Source organism: Mus musculus, chromosome 16 (genome assembly GCF_000001635.26).
Source record: "Mus musculus strain C57BL/6J chromosome 16, GRCm38.p6 C57BL/6J".
In the NCBI taxonomy this organism is placed as follows: domain Eukaryota; kingdom Metazoa; phylum Chordata; class Mammalia; order Rodentia; family Muridae; genus Mus; species Mus musculus.
In genome coordinates this window covers 72,467,668-72,482,424 of record NC_000082.6, presented here as the reverse complement: position 1 = coordinate 72,482,424, position 14,757 = coordinate 72,467,668, and the positions used below count along the sequence as shown (strand labels likewise).

Genomic DNA, 14,757 nt, shown 5'->3' with positions numbered 1-14,757 from the left:
TACTTGGACTATTTAAGTATAAATTGATTACAAACTAATGTCAAATAATATGCATACATTATCAAGAATGACAGCAGGTGATGCTGTTTGAAGCTTTCCACTAATAGAATTCATTAAAATTGGTATTATATATTTTTATAAGACAAATTGTACCCTGAAGACAATATTTGTCCTTCCTTCTTTTTCAATTCACAAAGCAAGTAGAGGACAACATTCCGGAGAAAGGGAGATGCTGACAAGATTGCTGAGTAACGTTTTCATTAGGGGAAAAAAAATCATTATTCTGTCGTAGCCGCTAAGAGACAGGATGTAACTAAGAGTAATGGGTTCCAACGATGCAGGCAGAGTCAGCAGGTGCACTCACAGCTCTCCACTTCTGCCTAAGAAGGAGAATGCGTTTCCTAATCTACTGGCGGAGTGAACGTTAAAGTAAATCCACTGACTTAAGGAATTGGTGCTTTCAGACTTTATGATAACAGAAGACCCAGACCCTAGAAAGGCACACAATTCCCCTACTAATAACTTCTGAATGGTCTTATCATGCATTCTCTTTTCAGGCCCTACTGATCTGTGAAGACTCGTGCCCACAGCTCAGATGAAATGCCTTCAATTGACGTGCTATTTGTACACTCCCTGAAAGCCTCACATACTAATAATTTACGTATTATCATCTGTGGCAAACAATACCCTCAGTTTCTCAAAAGTTTCTCTCCCCTTAGCATTTATCATGTAATAACCCATGGCCAGAGTCTAACTGTAGGCTGTATCAATGTACAGTTAGGAGAATCAGATATTTTGAAAGTAAAGAAATATTCCCCTTATTAAAATGTGAAAATTTGATTTATTTATTTACTATTATTTATTTGTGTGTATGTGTGCATGTGCGCGTGTGTGTACATGCACATGTGCGCTTGAGTGTGCATAATACACCATATTCATGCATGAGCCTTCAGAGGTCAAAAGACAATATCATACCACATGCCACTGGAGTTCCAGGAGGTTGTGAGTGACTCTGTCAGTGCTGGGTACTGAACACAGGTCTTCTGCATGAGCAGTAAGCGCTCTTAACCACTGAACCATCTCCTTAGCCTCTTTACTGAATTTTTAACTTAGATCTCACTATTTGTTCTAGAAAAGTTTTTAGCCCACTGCCCCCATGTCCTGCACCTGACTAATTCACAAGTGGTGGCAAAGCACTTAAGTAATTTGTGTAGATGAAGGTATGTGTCTCCTGTAACTTTTTCCTCGGTCAAGTGACATATAGTGTCCAGTTAGGCAGTTTTATAATATAATCAAATGATGTGTCTAATAAGTTTGACCCATATTCTACACTCGTTCTATATAGCTTCCAGCAAAACGGTGTCATTGTAGGACTGCCACAGACACGAGTGGATAATGTGTGAGCTACAATCATGCCATCTTTTTAATTCCCCGGCAGCTAAAGTCCTCACAGTAAACAAAAACACCAGAGGTATCTGCTCCCTACACATTCACTTATTTCCTAAAGTAGTTTAAGTGTAGTTAAAGAAGGCAAAATTGCATCTAGAGATATGAGACTATGTATTTTTGAAACCTAGAGGTACTAGCAGAATTATCTGGCTGGCCTCTACATAGCACTTCTACCATATTAAAGTGAGTTCCAGGGGCTATACAGAGAAACGGTCTCTAAATAAATAAATAAATAAATAGATAAATAAATAAATAAATAAATAAATAAATAAATAAATGGAAAGGGAAGGGAAGGGAAGGGAAGGGAAGGGAAAGGAAAGGAAAGGAAAGGAAAGGAAAGGAAAGGAAAGGAAAGGAAAGGAAAGGAAAGGAAAGGAAAGGAAAGGAAAGGAAAGGAAAGGAAAGGGAAGGGAAGGGAAGGGAAGGGAAGGGAAGGGAAGGGAAGGGAAGGGAAGGGAAGGGAAGGGAAGGGAAGGAAAGGAAAGGAAAGAAAAGGAAAGAAAAAGAAGATGTAAGGGATAGGAAAATATGAGGTATTTTTTGTTTAAATTGTATCTTGAAGTAGATTCTTGGAATCTATCTGTCCCTTCTTTGGGATTCACAGTCCCAAACTTGGCTGAATCATGACCAGTCTTGCTTTTCCGTGGCATGCACTTGGCAAGGTATTGCTTGCCCAAGAACAAAGTTTTGTATCACACCCAGGAGAAATCTTAGCTATCCTTGCTGCACAGTGATTGATAGAGTTTTGCGTACAAGACCTGAGAAGGGTAAGGTACTGGGTTCTGACACACTGGCTAGCATTTCCATGGAAGTAGATGCAATAATGGGAGAGAGGCAGCTGTCTTCCTCTGAATGAGAAAAAAAAAGGAACATATTTATGAAAGTAGTAGGAAGGAAAGTAAATTAGTGTAGTAAAATTGAGCTTATTGTACAACCAAATATCACACTAGTCTATTGGATGGTTTTCTAGTTATACAAACTACTACATTTTCTTTTTAGATTATCTCGATTTATATTTTTGTTTGGTTCTTGAAATGAACAGGCATTTTAATAAAACAATACCAAACAGAAAAAGTAAAAACTTTTCCTTTCCAGTAGGAAGTAGTTAATAATGTCTATTCCCTGGGGAGACTATGACAGTGATGATAAATGGCCACAATCTCCAAGAAAAAGAGCAGCCCTTCTAGGAGATGAACTACTTTTGAGGAAATAATTTAATTTTAACTATGTTATTTTAGAGATAATTCTATTAGGTGAATATCAAAGAACACTTGATTCATGAAGTATGTTACAAGTTAGAGTCACAAGAAATCCTGCACTTAAATTTCTCAGTGACGCTCTCATATAAATGTGATTTACAGAGACGTTTAAAAGTTTGAAATGGATTTGCATCAAGTGCATTGACATGGTGATATTAGGTCAGACTGAATAAGAGTCACTTTTAGCTTTAGGTTATTGCATTGTTTTAAAATCTTACCTAAGCAAATGAACCACAGGAAAATAAAATATACTTGTTATGTGCAGAATCCTGAACCAAAGAGTGAGAAACAGGAAGAAATACTCTGCAAACACCCAGTTAAATTGGAAGAAATAAGCCGTCTGTTTTTTATAGAAATGCAAAATGACAAAGTCTGATTTTCCAAGATCATTAAGAATGAGAAAAGTCTTCCCTAGTTTTATTAAAAGATAGGCTGCTTCCTCTTTGCTGCCCTCTTTGAAGGGAAAACTGTCATGATAAGTCAGCAATTGAACCAGTTTGTTTTGCTCAAGAAGAGAGGAGAGTTTGGTATCATAATATAACTGAAGATAGCTAACTTCTCTGAAATCATATCAAGTGGATCTCTTGGGAATTAGAACATAGCTATCTAATATTTAAATAATGGCTTTTAATTTTCCCAAACCTCCTGTAACAAGTTAGCCTTTTTAGTATGTATAGATGTATATATCATATATATTTACAGTCACATATATGCATATATGTAAGTCATGCACCTATTAAAGATGAAGTTAGCTGTCTTTCTCAGTCATTTTTATTCTGCCCCTTACTTGCCATTGAGTGTCAGCCTATTCTGTGTACCTCTATCCTGTTTCCTTCTATTCCACTCTCCCTAAAACTGTTCATAACGTGAAACTATTTCATAGTATAAGCATACAATAGCAAAAAAAGCAGTGGACACTGCTATCCAGATCTTATGTGGAAGTCAAATAAAGAGACATAGTCAAATTGGCTGGTTAGACTAGAAGTTAAGTTAGCCTGGGGAGTATTGGAATGGCACAAAACTAAGGAGAGTTTATGTGAAGGAGTTCTGTAGGAGATAAATGCTCACTTGGATCTGAAAGAAGAAGAAGGAGAGGTAGCTTGTGATGAAGCAAGTAAGGTGACTAAATGGCTTCCAATGGTCTCTTGGTTAAGAAAAGAGTAGAATGGAGCGTGGTAAAAGCAATGTTAAAACCTGTTAAAACACTGTTAGACTAATGACAGACTTCTATTAAAACAATGGTTCCTACCCTGTAGGTCATGATCCCTTTGGAGGTGTTAAGAAGCCCTTTCATAGGGGTTGTTCGCCTAACACCATTCTGTGGCAGATGTCATGCAGGAGGAACTGCATCAGGCAAGGGAGCTTCCTGGGGATGGCCCACCTTGTTGCATGGCTATGATGGGTAAACTCTGGGTAGGCACAGACCCAGAAATTTGGGCCCAGGAGTGCTTCTTGTTGTTGATGTGCCTTCTCATGTTTGTCATTGCTGAATTACTCATTTTTCAGACATGGTGTGATTGGGTAAAGAAAGATCCTTTTAGTCTATTGTCGTTATAAGTGATTCCTGGGTTTTAGCCCACTATATTGGTGGATTTCTGGCAAATCAATGTGAAGGCAAGCTTTCCTGAAATGATGCTGTTTAGATGAATTAATGATGGTGTAGAATTCCTGACTCAAATAATTTTAGGAAGTTAGAATAACTGATAAAAAGTTTAAGGAGATGGTTTTAGGTGTTTTGCCCGAAATATATATTAAAGTGAGAATCAAGAATAGAATATGACCCTCCTCATACAATAAATAGTAAGTAAAGGCTTCATAAAAAGGAGAACAACCGGCTTTCCCACACTATAGGCAAAGACATTGCACTAGGAAGAGAGGCAGGCTTGGGACAGATTTATGATCAAGGAAAAACATTCACTCTAGGTCATGGGCAAGGACAAGGCCACAGGTGTGCACTGTGATAAAGCAAGGTTGTGAATATATAAGATGATTTATTTGAAACAGTAGTGAGCTTATAGAATGACATGCAGGTAAAACAACTGTTTTGTACTTAGTATCAACATCCTGTTGCAACTCCCTCTCATGTAGCATTTTATCTGTGAGGTAGTGTTTTCTTACATAGAGACCTTTTGTCTGAAATCCAGTGCATGTGTGTGTGTGTGTGTGTGTGTGTGTGTGTGTGTGTGTGTGTGTGTGTGTGTTTATGCGTGATTTTCATTCTTTTCTTTCTGGCCAGCCCCTGAAGAGTTAAAAGAATTCAGAGTTTCTTGCAATTCACAGGGGCTGCCTGCCCCAATGAATCAAGCTTTTCTCCCCTCAGAGAAAAGTCTGCTGAAGGATTACTCTAATCACTGGCCCCCATAGGCAACAGTCCCCGTTGGCCGCTCTGAACCAACTCCTATCAGCCTTGTGAGTGCTGACCCCTGTAGGCTATTAGTACAGACCCCAACCACCTATGCCACACTTCGCTCCCTTCCTCCATTTACTTGTGGTGTCAAAGCTGGTCTTCAACAATTCTGCATAGTAGATACTTACATTATGATTCATAACAGAAATAGCACTGAAAATTATTTTGTGGTTGGGAGTCTCCACAACATGAGGAACTATATTAAAGGCTCTCAGCATCAGGAAGATTGATTACCACTGTAGTAAAAGTACCTATCTTGGTAGGGGAGCAGAGGGGGATTGCAACCCCATTGGAAGAACAACATAGTCTGGCCTGACAACGCAGTTTTCCCAGAGACTAGACCACCAACCAAGGAGTGTACCTAGAGAGATCCATGGCTCCAGATACTCATGTAGCACAGAATGGCCTTGCCTGACAGCAATGGGAGAGGAGGTCCTTGGTCTAGGGGAAGTTTGATGCCCCAGAGTAGGGGGATACTGGAGCGGTGGGGTAGAAAAGTGTAGTTGAGTAGGGGAGCGCTCTTATACAAGCAAAAGGAAGTGCAGATGTGGGACAGGGGAGTGGCAAAGGGGTAACCTGGAAGTGGGATATCATGGGATAGGGGGTTGCTGGAGGGCGTAACCAGGAAGTGGCATATCATTTGAGATGTAAATGAATGGAATGATTAATAATTAAAAGTAAAAACAACAACAATAACAAAAAAAAGAGAAAAATCTAAAATATTGGGCCTATGTTATTTGATTCCTGATTGTGAAATCAGAAAGTCCTTTCCTATATATTCTGATGCTCTGGGTGAAAGATGAGCAGTGAGAAAGCATTTTTACTTCAGTCAATACTCTGTCCTATTGTTGATGTAGCTCCTCTGAATACTCTGTGCATGTCTTGAGAATGCTGTATTGCAGCGATAGCTATTTGCTGCTGAAAAGACATCTCTGGCCCCAGAAGGTATGATTCCTGTCATATTTGTTCCAAACTGCTTAAGATGTTCTTTTTCATCATAAATCTTGGTGATACATTATTTACCCAGACCAGCAGGGGTGCACCACCCCTGGTGATACAGCCGAACGCTTATGATTGGTGCAAACATACAAACACCATCCTTTATTTTCATGAAGGGCTATGACACGGTACAAACACCCCTTTCCCTCCCCGGCTCCTCTTTCCGGCTACATAGGCAGGCCTTTTGACTTGGCTTTTTGATTAAACTATAAGATATCCTTTTGTACTCCCCCTTTCTGTTCCAACATTAGTCACATCAAAGGGCTTCCATTGCAAGATCTTGGTTACTTATGACTTTGATCATCAATAGAGCAGGCTGAGATGGAATATGGGAACTGAAGGATGCGCTGTCACCACAGTGGTAATAATGACTAGTTTACCAACAGGGTGTGATAATAACTGCTTTAACTCATGGTAGAAAGTAATGGCGGCAGCTGTGGAGGGGGGAATGCAGTTGAACAGACCTAGAGAGTGGGAGAGGCAGAAGTAATCGTGAGCAGAAGAGTAGAGTGGATAGGAGACAATGTGACTAAGAGTTCTGAGATGCCCTCAATCCTTAAAGAGCCAAGGCTCCTGGCATCCTGGGTTTAAGAAGCTGTAACATTAGCCACCCATAACAGCTAAGTAGGAACATGTTGAAGAGCAGTTCAGGAGCAGTAACATTAGTAGGTGATATTTGCTGCTGCATTCCCTGCTAATGGAAGGTCAGGATTCCACCAACTGTCAAGTTCCAGGGATAGGGGTTTTTTCGAGGGGAAACTAGGAAAGGGGATAGATAACATTTAAAATGTAAATTAAGAACGTATCTAATAATAATAATAATAAAGCTCAGAGCAGTAAGAGTCCACTCTGAGTGCCTTGAACCACAAGTTTATGGCATCCAAAGTCTAGAGCAATAAGGCCCCCTTGCTCCCACGTTCAGATGGAACTGAAAATGTTCGGTGCACCATCCTATGGTTTGGACACTCAAAGGCCCAGAATGGACAGCTGTTCTACTTCTATTCCGGATTCAACTAGTATACAGCAAACTGTACCTCTGAAGTCTAGCTAGATCCCCGGTTGCAGGGAGAGGGCATCGATCACAAGAGCTCAGAAGAAGAAGTGAACATTTGCAAAACAATGCTTTCAAGGGTAATGTAGGCGTGGCTGTGAGTGTGAGCCTGTACACTTCTGTGATGGAATGCTTGGTTGTGAGCTTGCAGGAGTAACACAGAGTATGACAGTTGAGGGAGGAGAGACAAGAGATGTGAAGTTTATATTGGAGATAAAGACAGATATTGAGGTACTTTGCTAGCTATTGTAAGGAGTTTTTGCTGTTCTTGAAGGTCAAGGGAAATTGTCCAGGGACCCACAAAGACATCAGTTTCCTACTTATTTATGCTGAGGAGAGGTAAGCTTCAAATTACCATTTTTATGTAATGTTAATTTAAGATACCATACAAGTCGAGATCGCTAAGTCTTTCTGAGGAATAATGGCTGAACAACAGGAGTTTTCAGAGACACAAGCTCATGAGAATAATCACTCCATAACAGAGAAAAAAAGGAAGAAAAGACTTGAAGATTAATTTATACACAGCAGAAAACAATCTAAATTAGCATGATGGATACAAGCTGCTGAGCCTAGGAAAAACTAAAACAAAGACATTTATATCTCGCCCTACCTAGGGAAGCTTTATGCAACATAGAAAATGTTAATAGATCAATAAATAAGAAGGAAAGACAAAGGCATTCTGTTAATAGAAGGAATAATTCATACTAAAATTAAACGGGCAATATTAATTACTCACTAATTAGTTCAACTGTATCCAGTATTAAGTATTCATCTGATATTCAAATAAATAGTTGAAGACCACTGTTTTTGTTATATTGTCTTGTGCAAGGGAATTTGGCATTTGTTTTGTATTTCTGACAAACATAGTAAGTTCAATTAGACTATATAAACCATGAGGTACTGGAAAGCCATAGCATGTTCCATGTGGTTGGTATTTTTCAATGTTCTACAGCCATCTCCAGACTTGGACATGTTGCTAGATAGTGACATATACCAGAACAATGTAATTCCACTCATAATTACTAAATGAAAATTAGTTTTATTTTTCAACTTATGCAATCTCAACTCATGTTCTATGTAGACAAGCAGCAAACAAAACTTCTCTTCTTTCCCATCCTGTAGGGGAAGAGTGATGAGCTTTCCACGCGGTTAAGAACCCGCATCCCTCAGGGAAAGGTGACTATGGACCTGAACAGTTCTCCTTTTGCCTCTAAAGGAAGGAAAGCATTGTCTCCTCTGGAGCCAGTCTGGGCATCAATGTCTTAGTGTAGGACACTAAGAAGCGAGGGGGTGCCAGATTGGGAAATGTGGTGAAAAAGCAATTCAGAATAGTAGATTTATCGAAAGCATTTTGAAGTGTTCACACATCCCTAGAGTTGTTATACTCAGTCTTGGATCGTTATCCGCTGCATCTTTTGTTTTGTTTTCCTTTGTTTTGTTAGACAGATTACCTACCACTCTCTCAGCTGCATCTGTTCATGCTTTGCAGTTAAGCAGAAGCATAGTTAGATACATGCTTGAAATAGACACATGCAAGACATAGTCAAGGTACAATGAAGAGAATGCTTTCTGAGAAATCTAAATCAGAATTTTGTGTGTGTGTGTGTGTGTGTGTGTGTGTGTGTGTGTGTGTGTGTGCGCGCTTAAAGCACTTAAAAAGAAAACTATCCTAACATATGCTACAGAGAGTTATGGTGGTTGTAGATACTTTAATGGTAGAATATTCATTAAAATTTTACTAACGTTATCTACATTTTTAAAACCAGCAAGTTCCAAAAGTCTGGAAATGATAAGTGGTGCTTATAAGTTTATAAATGATAAGCTATTATATACAGAATTAAAATAGTTTCAAGTTACATCTGACATAAACAAAAACTTATTTGTGCATCTTTAATAGATATTACTGAACTGAACCTTGTTTATAAGGGTATCGGAGTTCACTGCATAGAATTCAAGGTAATGCAGCTATTTTTCATGAAACTTACTGAGAAATTCATCTTTGCCTAATAATAAATATAGCTATAGTTCACCTGTATGGTGGGTTGAATGAAGACGGCTCCCTTAAGTTTGAATGCTTGGTCATCAGTTGGTGAACGGTTTGGAAAGAATTAGGAATTGTGGTCTTGTTGGAGGAAGTATGTCACTGAGAGTGGGCCTTGAGGTTTCAAAAGTCTAAGCCTGGCCCAGTGATTCTCCTTCTTTATCCCTGCTGGCTGTGGATCAGGTTGTAAAGATGCACACTACTGCTGCAGCATCTACGCCCATCTGTTTCCTGCCATGAGGATTGTGGACTAATTTTCTGAAACGGTATGCAAACTGCTAATTAATTCTTTCTTCTCTAAAAGTTTCCTAGAGTCATGCTCTGTCCTCACAACAATAACAATAACCAAAGCAACCCTTATGAAATATATCATTATTTTTCTTCCCTGAGAACTTCTAGAATAAGCTTCTATCTGGGAGAATAGCCACCTTGGCCAACACCTGATTTTTCTCTATTACCATTTAGTATTTAGCTCTATTTCCTTTCATTTATATTGAAAAAAGTTAATGTTATATCATAGCCCTCTGAAGAATTGGTTTTTTTTTTTACTTCATATTCATTCAGAAAGTAAATGAGATATAAAATAAACAAAGAAAAGCAAATAGAAGTTAAATAAGATATGCTAAAGAACATTAAAGTCCAAGTCTCAGTTGTGATTCAGCACATACATAAGTATATAAAATATTTTGCACATGTGTAATAAATCTCAACATGGAACAAAATCAGGATGGGAAAGTACTCCTACTGATGTATTTCATTCAATAAAACTAAGTTGAACAGACAGAGTTTCAACATGCTTCCTGAGTTGAACCTTCCCGAATGAATGCAAAACTATCCCAAATGAACATGGCAATACATGATTTCCATTGTCTGTGGAAGAAGAATGTGGATCCAGGCCATAGATGTGTACACCCAGATCTATAGACAGCTGGAAGAGAGAGCCACTTGGCCTAGTTTGGGCTTTTGAAACCTCAAAGGCCACTTCCAGTCACACACTTTGTCCAACAAGATATCTACTTCAACAAGGCCACACCTACTCCAAGGCCACACCCACCCCAACAAGGCCACACCCACCCCAACAAGGCCATCCCTCCTATTCCTTCTTATTCTCTGATTCTTATTATGATTATTATTATTCTTATTCTCTGATGACTACAGGTCAAAATACAAGCGCCTACTTTGGCCATTCTTATTCAAAGTACCACGCTCTTGATTAGTTCCCTTACATTTTCTTAACTCTTATAAAAGAGTAGACCTTTAAACCAAGTTGTTCATAGCATCTCATCAGACATATTTATAAATACTGTGATTTGAATTGAAAAGTATATCTGAATAACAAAATCTTAAGTATTTAGCACATATTTTGTGTTTATGATGAAAATTCAATTTTTGTGTCAAGTTCCTGCTCTAATTGTCAAAATTACATATTTTATCTTTGAAACTTTTGCTCCTAATAATTTGTTTGGGATTTATGTGTAGTTTTAAACACTACGTTCAATCATTTTTGAAAGTACATAAAGATATACATATACTCTAAAAAAAAAACAGATATTATAGTTTAAGGTCCCTTCCCTACAGTGGCCTGAGGAAGCAGACACCCACAGCTGGCCAATGGGCAGAGAACAAGCAAGTGTGTTGTGCTCATCTGCAAATAGGGAATATGTAACATGTATCCTTTCCTCAGAGCAAGGACTATCATGGGAGAGGAGCCAGAAAGTTTGTAAAAGCCAGATCTCAGAGGAGACTGAAACAGACAATAGCTTCTGCATACCAGTTTCTTCTGGACATGACAGGCCCTTTGCACGCAAGAGTCTACAGCGGCTGTGATTCATTCTCTCTCTCTCTCTCTCTCTCTCTCTCTCTCTCTAAGATAGGAGTAAGAGCGCAGGTAGCGGCTGGGGTGAATCTGGAGGATTTAAGGAGACCAAATGGTGGTGAATATAATCAGATAACTTATATAATATTTAAAAAGTATTAATAAAATATTACATAAAGATTGTTATATGGAAGAAACTGAATGGAGAATGTAACACGAACAAATGCAGATAAAGCTTGGAGCACACGGGTCATACAAGAAGTGCTCAGTAATAATTTTGGGAAAACAAAACCAACACACTTAGATATTAGTTCATCTGTGCCAGGAGATATTGAGGTTCAATCTTGGGGCTTTTATTTCTGGTTGCTTTCTGTTAGTAATTGCCATATAATTAAAATGATAACAATTATTAGTTTTGCAATTTGTGTGGTTCAGTACTTACTTTGAACTTAATAGTCTCTTCCCCCAGCTTGCTGCCCTTACCCCCATAAAACACATTTGGTTGGAGAATACTAAACAAGTTTTTAGTTGCTCTGACATGAGTCTTTGAAGCGTGAGTGCTCAAAATCCTGTTTTAGAAAATGGAGATAACATCTATAAAAGCTCTTTCCAAACTGCTGTTCTTCCTCCTGAAACATGCACACATACCTTCTTTTAGGAACCCTTAGTTGGTTTAGTGAATCAGTATATGGGTCACTGGATGCTAATGTACCTGGGGAAAACTGAGTGGAGCCATTCAAGAGTATTGTTTCATCCAATGTGGTATTAGCTCTGTGTACACTGAGCACTTACAGCAAGCTAGTACAAGGTCTGTGTTAAATCATTGCTCTGTGTGGGGACAGATCACAGGGCAGGCTCCTCTTGGATGGGGCTTATTTCCCACATGTGTGAGACAACAGACTTCCATCTGGAATAACCTTTGTTTTCTATACACTGCTCATTTGCAGAAGACACACTCCACATGAAAGCAAGCATTATAACATAACTGGGGAAGGAGTTGATTACATATCTCTCCTTTCTGCCTCCCCGCACACCACCAAACAATTTATATGTAAATACACAGACCTAAGGCAGACTCTAACTTGCCTAAATTAAATGACAGTCACTCCCTGAGGACCAGAAAACATTCTCCAGGACACCAAGGATTAAGGTCTTTCTCTTTCACTGCCTGACAAGACAAAGGACTGTTTGGATAATAGACATACAGTCTGTCCACCCATTTACATACACAGCAATTAGTTTGATTGGTGTGCATGCCTGTGATTATGGTATGGACGGACACAAGTCTTCATTCTTTTTTCTGTTTTTTTTTTTTTCAACACTTTTTAAATAAAGTATTTTCTCCTTTAGACAGCTTACTACACAATCATTTCACAACCTAAATGTCCTAAGTAGAGAAGGATATCAATGATTCCCAAGTCTTTACTTATGTTTTGCACCCTATAAGAATATCATAAGGAATGAATTGAAACCTGAAGCCTTTTAAAGGAGAAAATGTTATTTTGCTTATTAAGGAAATACGGTACTAATGGCTAGAAAAGTCTCGGAAATTTTTTGTTTGTTCATTTGTCTTTGTTTTGTTTTACAGTTTTCTTACCTACAAATATTCTTGGAAAGTAATCTGCTTTTTCCCCCTGATTTAAAAAATTTCTTATAACTCTTAAGTCAAAAAATTCCTAAACCCTCTTTTAGGTATTTGTTGATTTTATGATTCCTTTTAAATGTATTAAGCATGGCATTTGTTATACTCGAGGTTTTAGACTTTCATGATTTTATTTGTTTGAGGGAGGCTCTTCCTCTTAAAGACACTGGTCTGTGGGTCACTATGTAATCCAAGCTGGTCTTAAATTCTTCACAGTCCTCTTGCTTCAGCCTCTCAAGTGCTGGATTACAGGCATGAACTACTACATCTGGCTAATCAAGCTGATTTAATAGGAAATTTTACTGTCTAGAAGGTTAGACAACATCTAGAAGCTAATTAGAAAGCCAATTATCAGAATGGAAATGATTCCTACCTATCTGGGGGCAGTTTAGGTCAGAGATATACTTCACAGCCAAGAAGAGGTGGGCCATTATTCATGTTTCCGTTTATGTCGAATTTATGCTTAATATTCTCACAAGTGATACAAATTATGCATGCATGATTAACCCTTTCATTTTCTTAATATACTTGGCTTGCTTTTGGTGTTTTGCTTGAAGAGATGATATTGAAGGTGTATATTGAATTAAGCATATCTACTGATTACAGGTCTGTGGTTTTTGATAGTGGAAAATGATACATAGAATTTTTCATTTGTTTGAAGGAATCTTTATCTTCCCCCCCTCTTCTGGTCCAGTATTTCCAAAGCATGGTATTGGGTACCTTTTCTCCTCCCCTCCCCTCCCCTCCTCTCTCTCTCTCTCTTTCTTTCTTTCTTTCTTTCTTTCTTTCTTTCTTTCTTTCTTTCTTTCTTTCTTTCTTTCTTTCTTTCTTTCTTTCATAAATTTAGGTCTATTTAAGTATGTTTTCTTAAAATGCTAACAGGTTGGTTTTTTTTTTATAACTATAATATTGAGAGTTAGGAAAATGATTTATAAGGAACTTTTCATGATTTTTCACTGACCTAAGGTAAAACTGTAAAGACATCTTATCAACCAACCGTAGTTCCCATTTGAAAAGACCTCTGATAGAAACTCACTTTGAAATGCAAAAGCTACTCAAAAGATCATTTCAAAGGGAGCTATGTCTAATGGCTTCATACCATGGGTTTTGAGAAATCATTAAAATACATCAATGTGTACCACATTAACCCGCAACAATCACACAGTTTAGCTAATAAATTATTAACATGAACCATTTGTCGGCAGAAAACACGATGCAATCTTTTCATTTTCTTCATTAGTAGTGCAGAGTCTGAGGAACTCTCAGTTACATTCATAAATTCTTGTTACAATTTGTTTATTGCTTTTCAGCAACCCCATAATCCTAGCGGATGAAAATATTTTTCATTTGTCACCGTGACACGTGCTAAGAAGTCAAACTATGAACAGCTGCAAGATCCCCTAAACTGATATGAGGTAGTATTTATATATTTTTTTCTTAGAATTCCAACTCATTTTTTAAACTCTCTAATTTAGCTAAAATTAACCACAGGATTAGCATCTACTTTCAGATATTCTCATCAGATAAGATGAGTACAATTTTAGAAAAATAAATTCAGCAAAGGCTTTGAGCATCACACTCCAGATTTAACATCTTAACAGGTTCAATCTAGGGATAGTAGCCGCTGTCACATTCTTGGGCCAGCTTTGCTTTATCCTTTAACATTTAAGGAGTCCTTAATTATTGTCTGTTTTGCCAACAGAGTCATTTTTCAATCTCCTCTGGGCTGGCTTCTTGGATGTTTAGTCACACTAGTTCACACTTCAAATATGTCTGTATTGTGCATTCTTTCCTGATCCATGGGCAACCACTGAAAAAGTAGCTAAAAAAATATAAAATATAAACATATAAAATCTCCCTTTTAAAGAAAAAAATGTTATTTTTTTAATGTGTACGGTTATCTTATTTTCAGTTGGAGATACATAAAATTTTAAATAAAGACTATTTCTATTATTTCTCTAGCTATATTTATTAAAAACTATTTTGTATACATACTCGTTGAGCAACTGCATTCAACGTTTTTTTTTAAAATCAATTCTATACAATGGCGTTATCATTTAAATTTCCATGGCAGCAATCCATGTTGTAGTGGT

General features: G+C 37.8%; 1 protein-coding gene across 6 annotated transcripts in view; it reads right to left on the bottom strand.

Moving 5' to 3' along the window:
• Positions 1-14,757, bottom strand: part of Robo1 (roundabout guidance receptor 1) — a 1,019,974-nt gene that overhangs the window by 565,067 nt on the left and 440,150 nt on the right. Inside the window, exon 1 of one of the 6 annotated variants that reach the window (XM_011246105.2) lies at positions 10,978-11,057. The exons of 4 other annotated variants lie outside the window; for them this stretch is intronic. In XM_011246105.2, coding sequence (XP_011244407.1) covers positions 10,978-11,038 — 61 coding nt within the window. In that variant the 5' untranslated portion in view covers positions 11,039-11,057. Of the gene's footprint in view, positions 1-10,977; positions 11,058-14,757 lie in introns of those variants that run through there. One more of the 6 variants, XM_011246106.2, reaches the window with a different exon arrangement.